We start from the raw sequence: 16,996 nt of genomic DNA on the forward strand, positions 1-16,996 counted from the left end.
ACCACTATGCCACCTGCTGGCCCCATAAACTTGAAATTTTATATATCAAGTTTATATGCAAAAAAGGGTTACGTGCTTTTCGATTTCTGACCTCTGTTCTCTTCAAGATTTCTGTAGTTGCCAGTTTCCCAGTTTTGATAAGATATGAAAAAGTTGTACATTAAAGATGAATGTACCTTGGGGTCAGCAGGTGGTGTGGTAGTTAAAGGCACTGGATTCCCACATGGTTCACTACAGTTCGAGTCCTGGACCTGGTGACTTGCTTTCTCCCTTTCCCTTTCTCTGTCTCTGTCTGGTCAAATTAAAAATAATAATAATAACAAATGGAATTAAATAAATAATTCTTTTAAAAAGAAGATGAATGTACCTCATTTACCTTTCTGTATTTTTTTTTGTACTTTTTTTTTTTTTGGGAGAGGCTTTTGCTAAAGGGCGTATCCGCTTGCCAAAAAGACAGAGACAGAGAGAGAAAGAGAGACAGAAAGTGAGAAATCACCCCCCAGGGGGGATGGCCTCGCCATAATCCTTTCTCCTCCATTCTCCTCTTGGGATCTTGGGCACGCACAAACACGCACCTGGCGTGAGTTTAAGCCACTGGGTCCAGGACTCAAACCACGATCGAGTACATGAGAGTCCAGCGACATAGCCAATATGTCAACTGCTGGTCCCTTTTTCCTGTACATTTTTAAAAGTGTCACCAAAGCCCCTTTGTCAACTCATCCACAGAAAAATGGCATTAAGGGTAAATCACTGCCAGGATTAGAAAGAACTCTGAAGGGTTTAGTTGAAAGGGGAAACTTTATTTACACTGGAAATCCATAGAATGGGAGCAGAGAGCAGAGGGAGAATTTCTGAATATTCTAGAATTCCATGAAACCCTTTTACCTCTGATCAAACTTCTCTGAGAGGTAGAGGTCCTATCCTTGGATCCTATTCCATAATATCCCCTAACCCTTCCTCAATCTCCAGATTTGCAGCTATGAAAGCTGTAATCTCTCATGTACTTGACTACCAGGACTGTTTTCCCATCTCATTGCACTCCTAGCTCCCAATGAGATCCTATGTTTCCTGAAGCTGAACTGAGGCAAGGGTGCTATGAAATGAACTCGAGGTTACCCATTTGGTGAGCTTCTTTGTTTCATGTTTCTTAGAACGTTTAAATTTCCCTGACTGCTGGTACTCTGCTGAGGGAATAAATCTGACTCAAGAGAGGCTCAAAACAGAGATCACTCATATCTTCATTTAAAAAGAAAGTTTGGGCCAGCTGGTGGTATGGTGGTTAAGGCAGCTGAATTCCCATATGGCTGACTGTGCAGTTCAAGTCCCAGACCCAGAGGCTTGTGGAACACGCTGGGCACATGTGTGTGCATGTCTGGAATCCCAAGATGAGAATGCAGTAGAGAGGACTGCAATGTGGCCAGCCCCTTTGGAGGCTGCTGTCTTACTTTCCTTCTCTTGTCTCTCTCCAGCAAACACGTACACCCTGTAGCAAAACTAAAACTTTAAAAAAAAAAGTTGGGACAAATAATCAAGGCCCGCTAGGAACAGGACTTCTAAAAGACAACTATGTCTGGAAGGCTGTGGTCCAAGGCCATTTTTGTTGGCTATAAGCGGGGTCTTAGGAACCAAAAGGAACACACAGCCCGTCTTAAAATTGAATGCGTTTATGCACGAGATGAAACGCAATTCTATTTAGGCAAGAGGTGTGCCTATGTGTACAAAGCAAAAAACAACACAGTGACTCCTGGTGGCAAACCAAATAAAACCAGAGTAATCTGGGGAAAAGTTACCCGAGCCCATGGAAACAGTGGCATGGTTTGAGCCAAATTCCAAAGCAACCTTCCTGTTAAGGACATTGAACACAGAATCCGTGTGATGCTGTACTCCCAAGGATTTAAAATAACGAAAAGTAAATGAATAAAAATGGATTTGTGTTGTAAGAAAAAAAAAAGTTTAGAACGTTTAATTCTCTTTTTTAAAATTCTCCAGAGGGTGGAATGTGCTCGAGAGAAAGAGAAAGTGAGAAAACAGTCCCTCCGTGGTGTGGTCATGCTATTAATCCCTTCTCCTCTGTTTTGCCTTTCAGGATTTTCGGCATGCACACACACTTGCCTGGCGTTCTTTTCAAAATGCAGGGACCATGTAGCTGGTGATGTAGGATCCAACCACCTTACCTACCACATCACTAGCCCTTTATTCTCTTTTAAGATCATGTTTACCAGGTGGTATGGAGTTTAAGATAGCTGGATCCCACGTGGCCAACTGTGGGGTTTGAATTCCAGACCCAGTAGCTTGAAAAATACCCCAGGCACATGTGCATGTGTGCCCAAAATCCCAAAAGGAGAATGGAAGAGAAGGAGCTGTGGTATGGCAGTCTCCACTAGGGGATGATTTCTTACCTTCCCTCTCACTGTCTATCTCCAGCAAGCATACATGCCCTATGGCAAAACATAAAAGAAAAAACCTTGACCTAATGGGTTGGCAGGTGGTGTGGAAGTTAAGGTAGCTAGATCCCACATGGTTGACTCCACGACTGAAGTCCCGGACTCAGCATTGGAACACACACTGGACATGTGTGCGTGCATATGCGTGCCCTAATTCCCAAAAGGAGAAGGGATTGTGGCATGGCCATCCCCCTGGGGAGTGATTTTTCACTTCTCTCTCTCTCCTGTGAATGTACATGCTCTATAGTGAAACAATAAACAAATGACCTAGAATTTTAGGCTCCTCTCCATCTAGCTACACTCCACTTAACTTTTCATCCTCTCTTAAACATACCCTCTGAAATGTTAGCAGGGATTACAAACAGTGAAGCGACTAAGCTTGGACAAAGTCCGAAGAGAATTATTTACGTTTTTAATTGCCAGAGGGTTCACCACAGAAAGAAAGCCACCCCCCACCCTTCAACAAGGTCCCACTGTAATCTCTTTTCTCCCATTTCCCCATTCCATCAGGATTTTGGCTGTGCATACATATGTGCCTGGAGTGTTTTTAAAGCTGCCAGGGCCAGGACATAACCCATAGTTAGCCATGTGGAATCTAACTTTCTATACACAGCATTACCCAAGAAACATTTACATACTTCCTCACTGAGTTGTTTTTTTTTTTTTAACACTGATAATTTATTACTTTCAGATTATAAGATAAAACACAAAAGTAAAATACTTTCTGCTCTACTCTGGTTCTCTCTACTCTTTCATACCATCCAAATTTCTCATTATTCAAATTTCTATTCAAAATGCATTTCTTCCTTCCTTTTAAAATTTCTGTCAGGGGCCAGCAGATAGTGTAGCAGTTACATCATTGAACTCCCACATGGTTGACTATGGTTCTAGTCCCAGACCCGGTGGCTTGAAATTCATACTGGGCACGTGCGCATGTGTGCCCAAGATCCTGAGAAGAGAATGGAGGAGAAGGGATTGCAGTGTGGCCATCCTTCCTTGGGGGGTGAATTCTCACTTATTGTCTCTATCACTGTCTCTCTCTGGAAAGAACACACGTCCTAAGGCAAAAACCTCTTAAAAAAAAAAAAAAGGAAATTTCTCCCAGAGGGTACATGCTCTCATCAGAGAAAGACAGAGAGAGAGAGAGAGAGAGAGAGAGAACCCTCCATGGAACATGGTAACATAGCAATCACTTCCCCTCCATTTTTCCATCCTGTTGGGATTTGGGGCATGTACACAGCATGTTTCTCAAGCCTCTAGGTCTGAGATTGAACTACTCTGACAGTCTTGTGGGATCTAGCTCCCTTAAGCACAAGTCTATGGAATGGTCCTCAAATGTACTTCTTAACCCTCACATTTATGGTCAATTAATTTTCATTGAGGCTGTCAAGACAATTTAATGAGGAAAAAGTTTCAACAAATGGTGCTTGGACAACTGTACATCTATATTCAAAAGCATAATGTTCACACCACAGAGTGGCAGCCAGTGGCATCATCACTAAGGTGGCTGGATCTTACATGGCCAACTATATGGTCTGAATCTCAGATCTGGGGGCTTGAAAATCATGTCAGGCATGTGGGTGTGCATGCCCGGAATCCCAAGAGGAGAATGGAGGAGAGGATACTATGGTGTGGCCATCCTGCCTGGAGGGTACTTTCTCATTTTCCCTCTCTCTCTGTGCCTCTCTCCAGCAAGCACATGCACTCTATTGCAAAAACTAAAAAGTTCACACCACATACAAAAATTAACTCCAAGTAAATCAAAGACCTTGATGTAAGAATAAAACTATAAAACTCTTAGAAAACATAGGGGTAAATCTTGGTTGATTTGGATTTAGTAATGATTTGTTAGATATGACATCAAAGGCACAAGCAGCCTAAGAAAAAATAGATAAATTGGACTTCTCCAAAATTAAATTTCTGTATATCAAAAGATAGCTTAAAAGATCTGGAAAGATAACTTATAAAATGGGAGAAGATATTTGCAAACCATATATCTAACAAGTGACTTATTTCTAGAATATATAAAGAACTCTTACAACTCAACAATAAAAAGACAACTCCATTAACAAATGGGCTGGGACCAGCAGGTGTCATGAAGTTAAGGCAGCTGGATATGACAAGACCTACAGCGTGGCTCGAGTCTCAGAACTAGCAGCTTGAAAAACAAGCCAGATACGTGTGCATGCATGCCTAAAATTCTGAGAAGAGAATAGAGAAGGGACTGTGGCATGGCCATCCCCCCAGGAGTGATTTCTCAACTTTCTCTGTCACCTTTGGCAAGTACATGCCTACAGCAAAAAAAAAGAAGAATGACAACAGGCAAAGTATTTTAAATAGGTATTTCTCTAAGATAAGAATAGCAAATAAGCATATATAAAAGTGTTCAAAATCATTCACTATTATAGAAATACAAATCAAAACCATCATTCTCTATTAGAGAAATACAAATCAAAACTAGGTTGTGGTGCTGGACTCCCACATTGTCGACTGTGGTTCAAGTCCCAGACCCGGTTGCTTGAAACTCATGCCAGGCATGTGTGCGTGGCTGTCCAAAATCCTAAGAGAATGGAGACCAGGACTGTGGTGTGTCCTATCCCCCCTGGGGGAGTGGTTTCTCTCTCTCTCTCTGTTTCTGTGTCTCTGGCAAGTACACATACACACCATAGCATAAATCTCTTAAAAAAATACACAGACATATTGAGATACTTCATACCTAGTAGTATGGCTAAAATAAAAAAGACTTATAAGCTCTTTCCAGCAGGCACCGAGCAATGGGTACCTCTCAGGACAACTGGCACAAGTGCCAAAAGACTAGAGGCAAGAGAAAGCCCTACCACAAGAAGTAGAAGTATAAGCTGGAATACCCTGCTGCCAACACTAAGATTTGTCCCCCACATCCCGGAATATACACAGTCCATGAGCAGGGAGGTAGCAAGAAATACTGAACCCTGATACTGGATATGGGGAACTTTTCCTGGGGCTCAGAGTTATACACGCAAAATGAAGATGTTATCTACAATCCATCCAATAATGAGCTGGTCCAAACCAAGACCCTGGTGAAGAACTACTTTGTGTTCATTGGCAGTACACCATACCGACGATGACTCCTGAGAAGGAAGAGATTTTAAACAAACAGTAACCGAAGAAAATTCAGAAGAAGTATGATCAGAGGGAAAAGAATGTCAAAATCAGGAGTTTCCTGGAGGAGCAGTTCCAACAGGGCAAACTTCTTGCATGCACTGCATCAAGATAAGGCCCCTGTGACCAAGAAGATGGCTATGTGCTCAAGGTCAAGGAGCTAGAGTTCTAGCTGAAGAAAATCAAGGCCTGAAAAAGGCAAATAAAGCTTCTTTCCTGTCTTTGCTCATGTACTAGTGTGTTTATTGTTCCTCTCCCCACAAAAAGACATAACAGCAAGGTCGGTGAGAATATGGAGAAATTGGAACCATCTTCCACTGCTGGTAGAAATGTAAAATGGTGTAGCCATTTGGAAAATAGTCTGGCAATTCCTCAAAGGGTTAATGTAAACCGTTTGCTATCATAATTATATTCCTAGGTATATACCTGAGAGAAACAAAAAAACCCCTATGTTCACAGAAAAACTTGCACACACAACTGTTTATAGCAGCATTATTCATAATAGCAAGAAAAGGTGGAAATAACCCAAATGTACTTCAATGATGAATAGATAAATGTGGTATAACCACACACCAGAATATTATTTGCCTATAAAAAGGAATGAGGTAGTCATACATGCAACACATGGGTGAACTTTGAAAACATTAGGCTAAATAAAAGAAGCCAACCACAAAAGGTCACATAGTGTGTTACTACATTTATGTTAAATGTCCAGAATAGGTCAATTTATAAAGGTAGAAAGTAGATTAGTGACTGCCTGGGACTCTGGGTTTAAGAATGACTGCTAGTGGGTATGGGATTTCTTTGTGGAGTGATAAAAATGTCCTAAAATTGATTATTTTTGTACAACTCTATATACAGTAAAATAACACTGGGACCAGCCCCCTAGCCTAGCAGTTGAGGGAACTGGATCCCACATGGCCAGCTGAGGTTCAAGTCCTGGCCCAGCAGTGTGAAAAACACACTGGGCACATGTGTATGCAAGCCCAAGGTCCTGACAGGTTGGACAAATAGAGCAAAAAGGACTGCAGCATGACCACACTCCACTAGGGGTGCTTTCTCTCTTTCTCTGACAATTGCCCTCTAGCAATTAAAAGGAAAAAAAAAAAGGCACTGAACTTTACACTTTGAATTGAATTGGGGCCAGCAGGTGGTATGGTGGTGAAGACATTGGACTCCCACATTGCTGACCATGGTAAGAGTCCCAGACCTGGAGGCTTGCTTTCTCATTCTCCCCCAGCCCCCTGACTCCTACCCCCATCTCTGGTGAGCATACCTGCCCTATATCAAAAGAAAGAAAAAAGAGGGCCGGCAAGTGGCGTGGTGGATAAGGGCGCTGGATTCCCACATGGCCAACCACGGTTTGAGTCTCAGACCGGGTGGCTTGCTTTCTCACTTTCCCTCTTTCACTCTCTCTCTCTGTGTCTTTCTGATCAAATTAAAATAAGTAAATAAATAAAATGAATGAATAAATAAAATTAAATAAATAATTCTTTAAAAAAAAGAAAGAAAGAAAGAAAGAAAGAAAGAAAGAAAAAAGAAACAATAATGGGATGAACAGAGGGCATAATGGTTACATCACTGGACTTCCACGTAGTCAACTGTGGACTGCGTCCGGGACCCAGTGGCTTCAAACTCACACCAAGCACATGTGCGTGCATGCTCAAAATCCCGAGAGAATAGAGGAGAAGGGATTGCGATGTGGTCATCCCCTCAAGAAGTGATTTCTCACTTTTTGTCTGTCTCTTTCTGTTTCTTCAGCGAGAACACATGCCCTGTAGCAAAAATCTCACTAATAGAAAAAAATGGGGCTGGCAGGTGGTGTGGTGGCTAAAGATGCTCGGCCTCCCACAAGGATGCTGGACTCCCAACATGGCCACCCATGGTTCAAGTCCTGGACCTGGCGGCTTTCTCTCTCTCTCTCCAGCCCCCTCCCAATCAAATTAAAATAAATAAAGTTAAATAAAATAATTCTTTAAAAAAAGAAAAAAGTAACAATAATAATAAATAATTCTAATAATTAATTAAAATTGGTGAATTGTATCTCAATTAGGCTGTGAAAAACGTACTTCTTCCATGGAGCCTCCCCTTTTTCCTATATACTCCACATTAACTTCTTTATTCTTTTAACACCTACAGTTCTTGAAAATTGTACTGCATAATTTAGTGCTCAATTAAATTACCTAATTGTGTTTATTATTATTTCATGTAGATTAGCCTGACTTGTCAGCCACACTGTATCTCTTGAGAGGAATGACTAAGTCTTCTATTTCACACATCTCTCCAAACTACCTAAAACAACTGAGCACATAGGAAGTACTCAGTAAATATCTGGTGGTTGTGAAGAATAGGTTGAATGAGAATGTGCTTATTTTCACACCTGTGTGAAACACACAGAGAAGTTGGGGGGATTCGTATATTCTTAGATAGTGAGGTGAGAGAATGACACTATGTGAAACTGCAGAATATAAGGTTTATTATTAAGGGAAAAAACAGCATAGTTTAGGTAGTTTTGCTCCCTCCTTCAGCCTCCTGCTGTTCAATGACACCACATGGCCAACCATATCCTGGTCTCTGAGATTCTAAGTGAGTCACTGAGGTCCTATCTAGACACTCAGCTGTCTGGTGCCACTATTCTCCCATTGCTTCCTCTTCTTCCTCCTCCTCTGTCCAGCTCAGATCATCATCTGAATCCTCAGATTCTTCCTCATCCATCTCTAACACAACCCCTGCCCTAGTCTTCTCAGCTAGAGCATCGGGGTGCTCCAGCTGTGCCCAGGATCCTGGGTCAGCCTTGACCAGGGAGATTTCAACCCGAGATGGCATCAAGGAGACGGAGCTCTGCTCCACGTTTATGACCTGAGGAAGTGGGAAAGATAGAGGAACACAGAAGAAAGACGATGATGAAATCAAAGGGATTGGGGTTGGGGTAAAGTGATAAATGAGAGAAAAGATTAAATGAAAAATTGGAAAAAAGGGGGAATAAGACAATATAATAAGGGGGGGGAGAGAGAAGGGAGGGGAAAGAAATAAGAGAGAGAAAGGGATAAGACAGTAGAGGGAAGGACAAGGAGGAGGAAGGATAGGGAGAGAGAATATGAAAGCAAATGAAGAGAAATCCTCCACTTTCCCACTAAAACTCCTTCCCTCAAGAAACCCCCTATTCATTCCAGTCTAGTTCTTCTTTCACCCCATCTGCCTCCCCCTCCTGTGCCCACTTCTCTTCACTTACCCCCCAGAGCTTCATCTGTGCTTGGAACACACGGTTACCATCAAAGACAATGTGGACATGAAGCTGAGAGAAAAGAATTATAGGGGTAGTGACAATCTCAGAAGGTCTGAACAAGTCATTCCAACAGAAAACCAGGCCAGAGGTGTGATCCACAGGCCAGGCACACAACCCTGACCTAGTAGCTCTCCCTTTCTCTCAGGATACAAAATGGAGCCTACAGGTTAACTACATACAGCTACTCTGCAGGTAAGGTTGTAATATCACACGATTCGCTAACCTCCCATCCAGCATCAGATCATTCCTCACCTCAGTTTGACTGGCCTTCACCCAGTTGAATGCAGGAAGCGGAATCTGGCCATATACAGTCACCACTACTAAGGAATCTGTCTGGTGCCAATCATGGCGGCAAGATGCTGGAAGCTAAAGAGAAGATGTGAAATATGGGTGTAAGAATAAACTCTTGGGAACAGCAGGTGATGTGGTGGTTGGGGTGCTGGATTCCCACAAGGCTGACCGTGGTTTGAGTCCCAGACCTAGTGGCTTGCTTCCTCTCTCTCTCTCTCTCTCTCTCTCTCTCTCACTCACTCACTCACTCTGTCCCTGTCTGGTGAAATTAAAGTAAATAAAATAAGGTTAAATAAAATAATTCTTAATAAAATAGTCTTAACCCAAGAGTAATTTTCATTGTGCCTATAGAGCAGAGACAAGAGTCACAGAAACATTGACAGTACCTCATCTTGCAAAGCCTCTGGGCTGTTGAGGGATAAGAAACAAAATCCTACTTGGTTTGTGTTAAATGGAAAATATAGGGAGCTTGGCCATGAGATACAGGAGGTTGGTTCTAATCAAGAGTCAGGCAAATTAGGGCTTACCTGCTTCCCCCAGTCATGTCTACCAACTCTACATCCTGGCTGTGCTAGGAATGCCCCAAAATCCAGGGTCTGGATGCCACAACAGCTCCAAGACTTCATCCTGAGGTAGAAAGATGATTCAGTTGAGAGACCAACAGATGGCATAATTGTTATGTCGCTGGACTGTGGTGTAATTGATTGTGGTTCAAGTCTGGAACCTGGAGGCTTAAAATTCATATAGGGTGCATGTGCATACATGCTCAAAATCCCAAGAGAATGGAGGAGAAGGGATTGTGGAGTGGCCGCTCCCTGGGTTGTGATTTATCGCTTTCTTCTGTCTCTCCGGCAAGCGCACATGCCCTATAGTAAAAAATCTCTCTCAAAAAAAAAAATATCCAGTTGAATCACCCCTCTCTTCAAGGTCCCACTCCCATCTTATGATAAATACTAGGCAAAACCTGTCTCACAGCCTATCTAGTCCCTTCCCTCACCCCTCGTGGAATCGAGGTGCTCCTGGATGGTAGGTACATGGAGAAGCATCACTCTCAGGACCTTGGTAAACCTAGGAAAGATAAAGGAGAATCAGGTCATTCCAAGGTATATCCCACTAAGCTTCATATCTACATCTACTCATCCCTCAAATGTAGCCTCTCTCAGACACATGCTTGATCTCCCCAAGATTCTCACTCACAGCATCACATCCTGGGTTCTGGCAGCTGGAACCAGTCCGAATCAGACTACTATCAAGTCCTGGTTAAGGGAAACAGAGTCAGGAACCTAATCCATTCCTCCCACCCACCCATTGCTCATTCTACTAAATTTCAGTCTGTGAAGGCCTGTCCTCCTAAGGACCCACCTACCTGCCCCAGGTTCCTGGTCTAGTTCCTTCTGTTCCAATGCCATTTCCAGGGCTTGGGATATACTTAGTGGCAGCAGCTTCAGAGGCAACTCTGACCTAGGGGTCATGGGTAGTTGATTTAGTTCTGACCTATTAACCATGATTGCCAGCTCCAACAATCATACCCATGCTAACAGATTCAAGTCGGATCAAAGTAAAGCAGAGATGGAGACGTTGGGGAGCAATCCCATTGTCAATTATCATCTCTGTGGACATACCAAATCCCTGAACCTTGGGGGAAATCCCCAGAGCGTCACGTACCCATCTACTTGTTCTGATTAAATCTAACCACATCATGTCTGCAGGATTGCATCATTTCCTCTTCTTCCTCTGTGGACCTACTATCATGTTTTTCTCTTATGCCTATTATTCTCACAGAATTTATTCATTCTCTGCAGTCTCCTGGCTTCCGACACTACATCCTTTTTCTCTTCCTTTCAGATTATTGCCACAGGGCACATAAACTTGCCAGAAAGACAGAGATGGAGAGATGAAAGTGAAAAAGCAACCCCCAGGGAACCAGCAGTTAGCGTAATGGCTGTCGCTGGACTCCCACGTAGTCGACCGCAGTTCGCGTACCGGACCCGGTGGCTTAAAACTCACGCCTGGTGTGTGTGCGTGCGTGCCCAAGATCCCGAGAGAATGGAGAAGGGATTGTGGCGTGACCATCCCCCTTGGGGGTGATTTCTCACTTTCTGTCTCTATGTCTCTCTCTCTCTGTCTGGCAAGCGCACGTGCCCTATAGCAAAAACCTCTCCAAAAAAAAAAAAAGGAAAAAAAAAAAAAAAAAAGCAACCAAACTGGGCTTGTTTCCAAGTCACTGAGCCTGGGACTCGAACCACAGAGTTGGATATGTGGGATCCAGTGCCTTAACCTTCACATCACCTGCTGGCCTAGTCACATCCTTTTCTTGATGTAAGATTTATCTTAAAGCTCTTTTCCAGAAGGGGGGGGGAAAAAAAAAAGGCGAGTCATCCTCAAGTGTCCTCCTTGCGTTGTGTACCAAATATATATTTGTGAGGGACTACTTTGTTGAGTCAAGATTATCCCATCATCTTATACCCCCTTAGAGAAAAACTATTTCCAGACACAGATTTCTCCTAAGATACAGAATTTATACTATCCGAACTGTGACGCCTGGTCCTTACGTCTCTGGCCCCTAGTTCCCAGATCCCAATGACTCATAAATCACTCCTAGGAAGCTGCACAAATGTAGGAAAAACCGAGGGGCCTTCTCTTTACTTGGGCCTTTCCCGGCGCAAGGTCTCTGCTGACTTTGGAATTGTATTCAGAGGTTTTTGTTCCTGGAGTGAACGGCTTGTAGCTGGGCCCTCAGGTTGATGGGCCTCAGGAAGTTTCTCAGCACAGTGTGGTCCCATAGTACAGCCCTAGCATAGATAAGGAAATAAGGATTAGGAATCAAACCCTTCTACTAGGGGGAAGAATCCAAGGATGTAAAGGATTTACCTTGATATTTAAGAACTCAGAGAAATCTACAGTTCGCTTTCGGCAGCAAGACCAGCCCTGATAACAAGAGACCCAGATCAGCCTAGATTCTTGGGTATATTTCCTATGGGAAACGATCTCACTATCCCCTCACCTACTCCTCACCTTAAGTGCATCATGGAAGATTGGGACCCCGGGGTGATGGCAACAGGAATCTGTGGATACCAGTAGAAGGATCAAGGAAGAAAGGGTGATTATGCCAATCACTTCTCACCTTTATCCCCAGGTTTTTTATGGTTTCTTCCCATATAATGTAAACAAGGGGAAAAAAATCAGCAAAGGTTTAAGATTACCCAGGCCAATTACACTAGAATAGATCCAAGGTTTCTTTCCCTGTTCCTTTAACAGACAGCCCCACACCTGACCACCCTTCACCACCCAGAGTACCTGGCTAGGTCAGGAATATTCACTCACCAGGAAGGTTGGTAGTGGGGTCAAAGTGTTGCCCACAGCCTTTGTTATGGCAAAGCAGAGACATGGAGGCGTTGGTAGATTACTGAAAGGGTATTTCAAGGAGTCTGACTGCTGAGTGGGAAACACCTCTTGGTCTGGAGGCTTTTAGCTGCCTAGAAGGGCCAGCTGTTTCTATCTTTAGTTCAGGAGGCGTACACCTCCTAACATGGGCAAGGGAACTTCAACTGGTCTTCCCAGCCAATAGGAAAGAGCTCAGGAGCATTTCAGCTCTGAGGCTCAGGGAAGAAGGATCAAGCAGAGTAGGGCTTTGGAACTTGGGTGAGGTCAGCTAACCACTGGTGAGACAGTTTTAGATTTGCCATGCCAATTCCAAGCCTCTGACATACCAGCAGCTGCTCACAAATGAATACCAATTTTGAGCTAGCCCCCCACCCCAAGCTCAATGAGAACCCCAATCCCTTCAGCCCATTTTATCCCTTTCACTGCTGTTAGTTCCATGTAATACCAACACATTGATCTTTGCCAACTTCAACCAAAGGGTGCAACGCACCCCCATCCCCTCCCCATGTTTGCCTTGATGGATGACCAATATCTCAATGAAAAGGCTCATAAAATGATTAGAATTCCTTCCCCCCTTCAAAAATAGCACAGAAAATTAAAAGGCTTAAAATGTATTTTAATAACTTGATGCTGCATTACTGCTCCATTTCTCAGAAAAAACTCCAAATGTAAGATATCAGAACAAATCAAACATGGTACACCAATAAAAAAAAAAAAAGCACAGCGTAACTACTTAAGATAGGCAAGGCTAAGAGCTACTGTCAGACTTTCATATTACAGCAACCCTGTTCCCACGATTGTACTAGGCCTATCAAGAAAAGCTGTGAACAGCAACATCTCAGACACAAAGGGGCCTTTCCTGGGTTGTCCTTACCCAGGGGAAAAATAGAGGCAAGTTAACACAAGATTTTTTTTTTTTAAAGATATACTAAAATGAAAATCTCTAAGAGAAAATGTCTTCCTTAGGACAAGAAGGGGTCATATATGGGATAACAGAACCGTATGTACGCTGTGACCTCTGTGGACATTTGCCTGAATTCTCACCTGGGAGCAAATGGAGCAATAGGGCTAAGGTCATTGGGGGGATGCTTGGATTTTGTGGTACATGTGGCTGTGTTGCTGGGGTTAGGGAGTGTGGATGAGAAAGCAACTATAACATGATGGGCAAAAACGGAATGATCAAGATTAATGGGGCTTTAGCTGGATCCATTCTGCCATGGTTCCCCCAGGCCCTCAACAATCATAACAATCATATCTGATACTTAGGAATGTACCACATAGAGATTGATTAAACAATATACCACACAGAACTGATTTGTTAAATACCACCCCTCCCTTGCCCTCTGCCTCCAGTATTACTCCCTAGAGTAGTACAGGCAGGAAAGACCTAACTATTGGGAGGAATTCCTATGGAAGAAAGTGACTGGTCTTTGCTAGCAGATGGTATATCACAGAATAATTGGTAGGAAGGGCTGAATTGAGAAGGTTGTTTTTCTTTTTTTTTTTTTTCACACTGCACCACAATGCAAGAAGCCACATGGATAATCAAGACTGATTCCCAGGTCAGCTTTTTCTTTTTCTTTCTTTCTTTTTTTTTAATTGAAAAGGTTTATGCATGAGTTGTGTGCTGGGCATTTGCTTTTCAACAATTTGCGTAGTTGACAGGAAGGCTGTCTGAGTTCGGGATTCACCCATTCATCTTTTTAAACACCCTTTTTAATTTTTTAAATTTATATTTACCACTATTATTCCTTATTTTGCTACAGGGCTCATGTGTTCAACAGAGAGAGAGCAAGCATAAACCACCAGGTCCGGAACTTGAACACAGTCCACCATGTGGGAGTCCAGCACCTTAACTACCCCAACCACCTGCTGACTTCCCTCCTTTTGTTAGATGGTATGTGCACTTTCTGGGGGGGGGGGGGGGCGATCCCCCATGGGAAATGGCCACACCACAATCCCTTCTTTATCTCTCTTTTGTAGGACTCTGGACACACACACATGTGCCTGGCATGTTACTCAAGCCACCAGATCCAGGACTCAACTGGCGTGGTCAGTCAGGTGGGATCCAACTGCTTTTTTTTTTTTAAAAAAGAGATTTTTGCTACAGGGCGTGTTAGCTTGCCAGAGAGAGAGACAGAAAGTGAGAAGTTGTCCCCTGCGGGGTGGGGCAGGGGTGGGAATATAGCCACTCTGCAATCCCCTCTCTTAGTTTTCCTCCTGGGATCTTGGACACACATGCACATATATCTGGCTTGAGTTTCAAGACACCGGGTCCAGGAGTCCAGCAATGCAACCACTACGTCATCTGCTGGTTCTGGGATCAGGTACTTTAACCACAAGGTCACTAAGCCAGCCCAAACTATAGAGTGCAGGTATTCTCCAGAAAGAGAAAAGGTGAAAAGGCACCTCTTGGGTGGATGATTATGCCGCAATCCCTTTAACTCCATTGCCCTCTTGAGATCTGGGGCATCTATTCACATGTTTTTCAAGCTACCAGGTTCAGGAATAGAATTGCAGAGCCAGGCATAAGGGATCTATCTAAGCCACCTTAACCACCATACCACCGTCTGGTCCATTATCTTTTAACTTAAGTTACAGCTAGCCATGTTGGAATATAGTGCCTCAACCACCATGCCACCTGCTGGCTCCATCTTTTAACTTTTAATCCACATTCTTCACTACTGACTAAGTGATCATCACATATTAAATCCCTACATTGGATTAAGTCCTAGCTAAGACCATTTTCCTGAGCTAGATATCTGGACAACTGCAGGATAGCACTCTTCAGCAACCTTAAGCCTATTCAACTTGGGTGTTAACAATTTGACACTATGGGAACCAGCAGTTAGCGTAATGGCTATGTTGCTAGACTCCCACATAGTCGACCGCGGTTTGCGTCCCAGACCCGGTGGCTTAGAACTCATGCCGGGCGCGTGTGCGTGCGTGCCCAAGATCCCGAGAGGAGAATGGAGGAGAAGGGATTGCGGTGTGACCATCCCCCCTGGGGGGTGATTTCTCGCTTTCTGTCTCTGTCTGTCTCTGTCTGGCTGGCGAGCGCACGCACCCTATAGCGAAAACCTCTCCAGAAAACAATTTGACACCAGAACCAAAACACAGTCAGGATCATGAAATCTATGGATTCACATCTACTTTATGTGATCAGGTATAGCCTACACTGACCTCCCTCTCCTCCTAGAACCAGATCAATCCATTCATACTAACCCAGCATCAACTGAACTGACTGGCCAGTAGACAAAGGTATTTACTTAATTCCTATCCTAAAAGTACAGTCTGACATTGAATTTGTTCAAGTTTCAAAAATAAAGACCTTGAGGTCACATTTAACGGAAACTAGTATTCCTAAAGACTATCTATAGCAAAATTGAGACAGACCCAGAGATCGTGGAGATAAAGCCCTTCTTCCTACTACTACTACTACCATGTAGAGGTTATTGTAAGGCAGCTTATTACCAATCCCAAGGTTCCATCTGGCATCATAGTGGCAGGTCCTGGAGGAGCTGGGGTACCAGCTGGCACAGGAGCAGGGGGCATGGCACCTCTGTTGTTTATGCCCATGGCACCTAATGCAGAGTAGTGTAATCAGTACAGGGAGGTGATGATTAATTATTAGTCCCTTGCCAAAGGAAACAAAACCTCTGGATGAAGGCACAATGTGACCCCCCCCCACCCGACCCACAAACATGATGAGCCTGGAGATGTCAGCTCCTTAAGTCTAGACAAGGTACAAGCTACAACAGTTCATCAGAGACCAACAAAAAAAGGAAATGAGAGCCATTAACTTAAAACCTTACCTCCCATAGCCATCTGACCCATCCGTATCTCCTGCTCTCTCTGAAAAACAAAAAATACTCAAGACAGTCCAAAACAGCAGTGTATTCTACCACAATCCATTGAGGTCCACACTAAAATAAGTATAGACACAGTGATAACACATCCCACGAGTACTGAAACCAAGCTGAGGAACATCAATAGTTCCTTGGTACTTGTGCAGTGAGCTCAAGGTCACAGAGGTGCTAGGACATAAGATAAAGTATCCTATTTGGATCAGAAAGAGAGTTGATTTCTTCTAGGGCTCCAACTGTACAACTACAAAAACAGCAAAGGACTAGCCAAGGCTGATATGAGACTGGACATATTTCACCCTACGGTCACTAAATCTAAGTAGCAAACAGCAGCCTCGGCTTTTCTTCCTAAATTGCCTGTGAGGCAAGAACAGGCAAGAAGAATTTCAAACCTTACCTCTCTTCCCTATGAATTTGTTTTTTTCTAAAAGGATTTTCATAGCATAGAAAAATGGGTCATAACCTGGTGTCCTAGCAGACAATTCATTGTGGGTTTTGTCATGTCACGACTGGCCTGGTATATCATGGGCACGTGGGAGATATACCGCATCAGGGAAGGTTCCCTTGAATCCTTCCTGCTGTCG

The 16,996-nt window shown here is 43.5% G+C and overlaps 1 protein-coding gene, 1 long non-coding RNA gene and 2 pseudogenes across 2 annotated transcripts; 2 read left to right on the forward strand and 2 right to left on the reverse strand.

The window, feature by feature from the left end:
• The first annotated feature begins 1,534 nt into the window (after positions 1-1,534).
• On the forward strand, positions 1,535-2,243 carry LOC106734630 (60S ribosomal protein L35a pseudogene; annotated as a pseudogene).
• A 2,975-nt stretch (positions 2,244-5,218) lies between these two features.
• LOC114007405 (40S ribosomal protein S8 pseudogene) lies at positions 5,219-5,778 on the forward strand (annotated as a pseudogene).
• Positions 5,779-7,892: 2,114 nt separating this feature from the next.
• On the reverse strand, positions 7,893-13,951 carry ITGB1BP2 (integrin subunit beta 1 binding protein 2). Its single transcript, XM_006146092.3, has 11 exons — positions 12,487-13,951; positions 12,178-12,227; positions 12,034-12,090; positions 11,809-11,954; positions 10,529-10,623; positions 10,360-10,418; positions 10,160-10,230; positions 9,690-9,789; positions 9,124-9,237; positions 8,818-8,880; positions 7,893-8,444 (listed from the first exon to the last, which is right to left on the reverse strand). Exons 1-11 carry the CDS (start codon positions 12,548-12,550, stop codon positions 8,217-8,219), a joined length of 1,047 nt encoding a protein of 348 aa, XP_006146154.1. The 5' UTR covers positions 12,551-13,951; the 3' UTR covers positions 7,893-8,216.
• A 2,167-nt stretch (positions 13,952-16,118) lies between these two features.
• Positions 16,119-16,996, reverse strand: LOC106734631 (uncharacterized). Its single transcript, XR_001370201.2, has 3 exons — positions 16,958-16,996; positions 16,362-16,401; positions 16,119-16,130 (listed from the first exon to the last, which is right to left on the reverse strand). It is a non-coding gene; the product is annotated as an uncharacterized LOC106734631 (long non-coding RNA).

Source organism: Tupaia chinensis, unplaced genomic scaffold, assembly GCF_000334495.1.
Source record: "Tupaia chinensis unplaced genomic scaffold, TupChi_1.0 Scaffold000165_1, whole genome shotgun sequence".
Taxonomy (NCBI): Eukaryota; Metazoa; Chordata; class Mammalia; order Scandentia; family Tupaiidae; genus Tupaia; species Tupaia belangeri.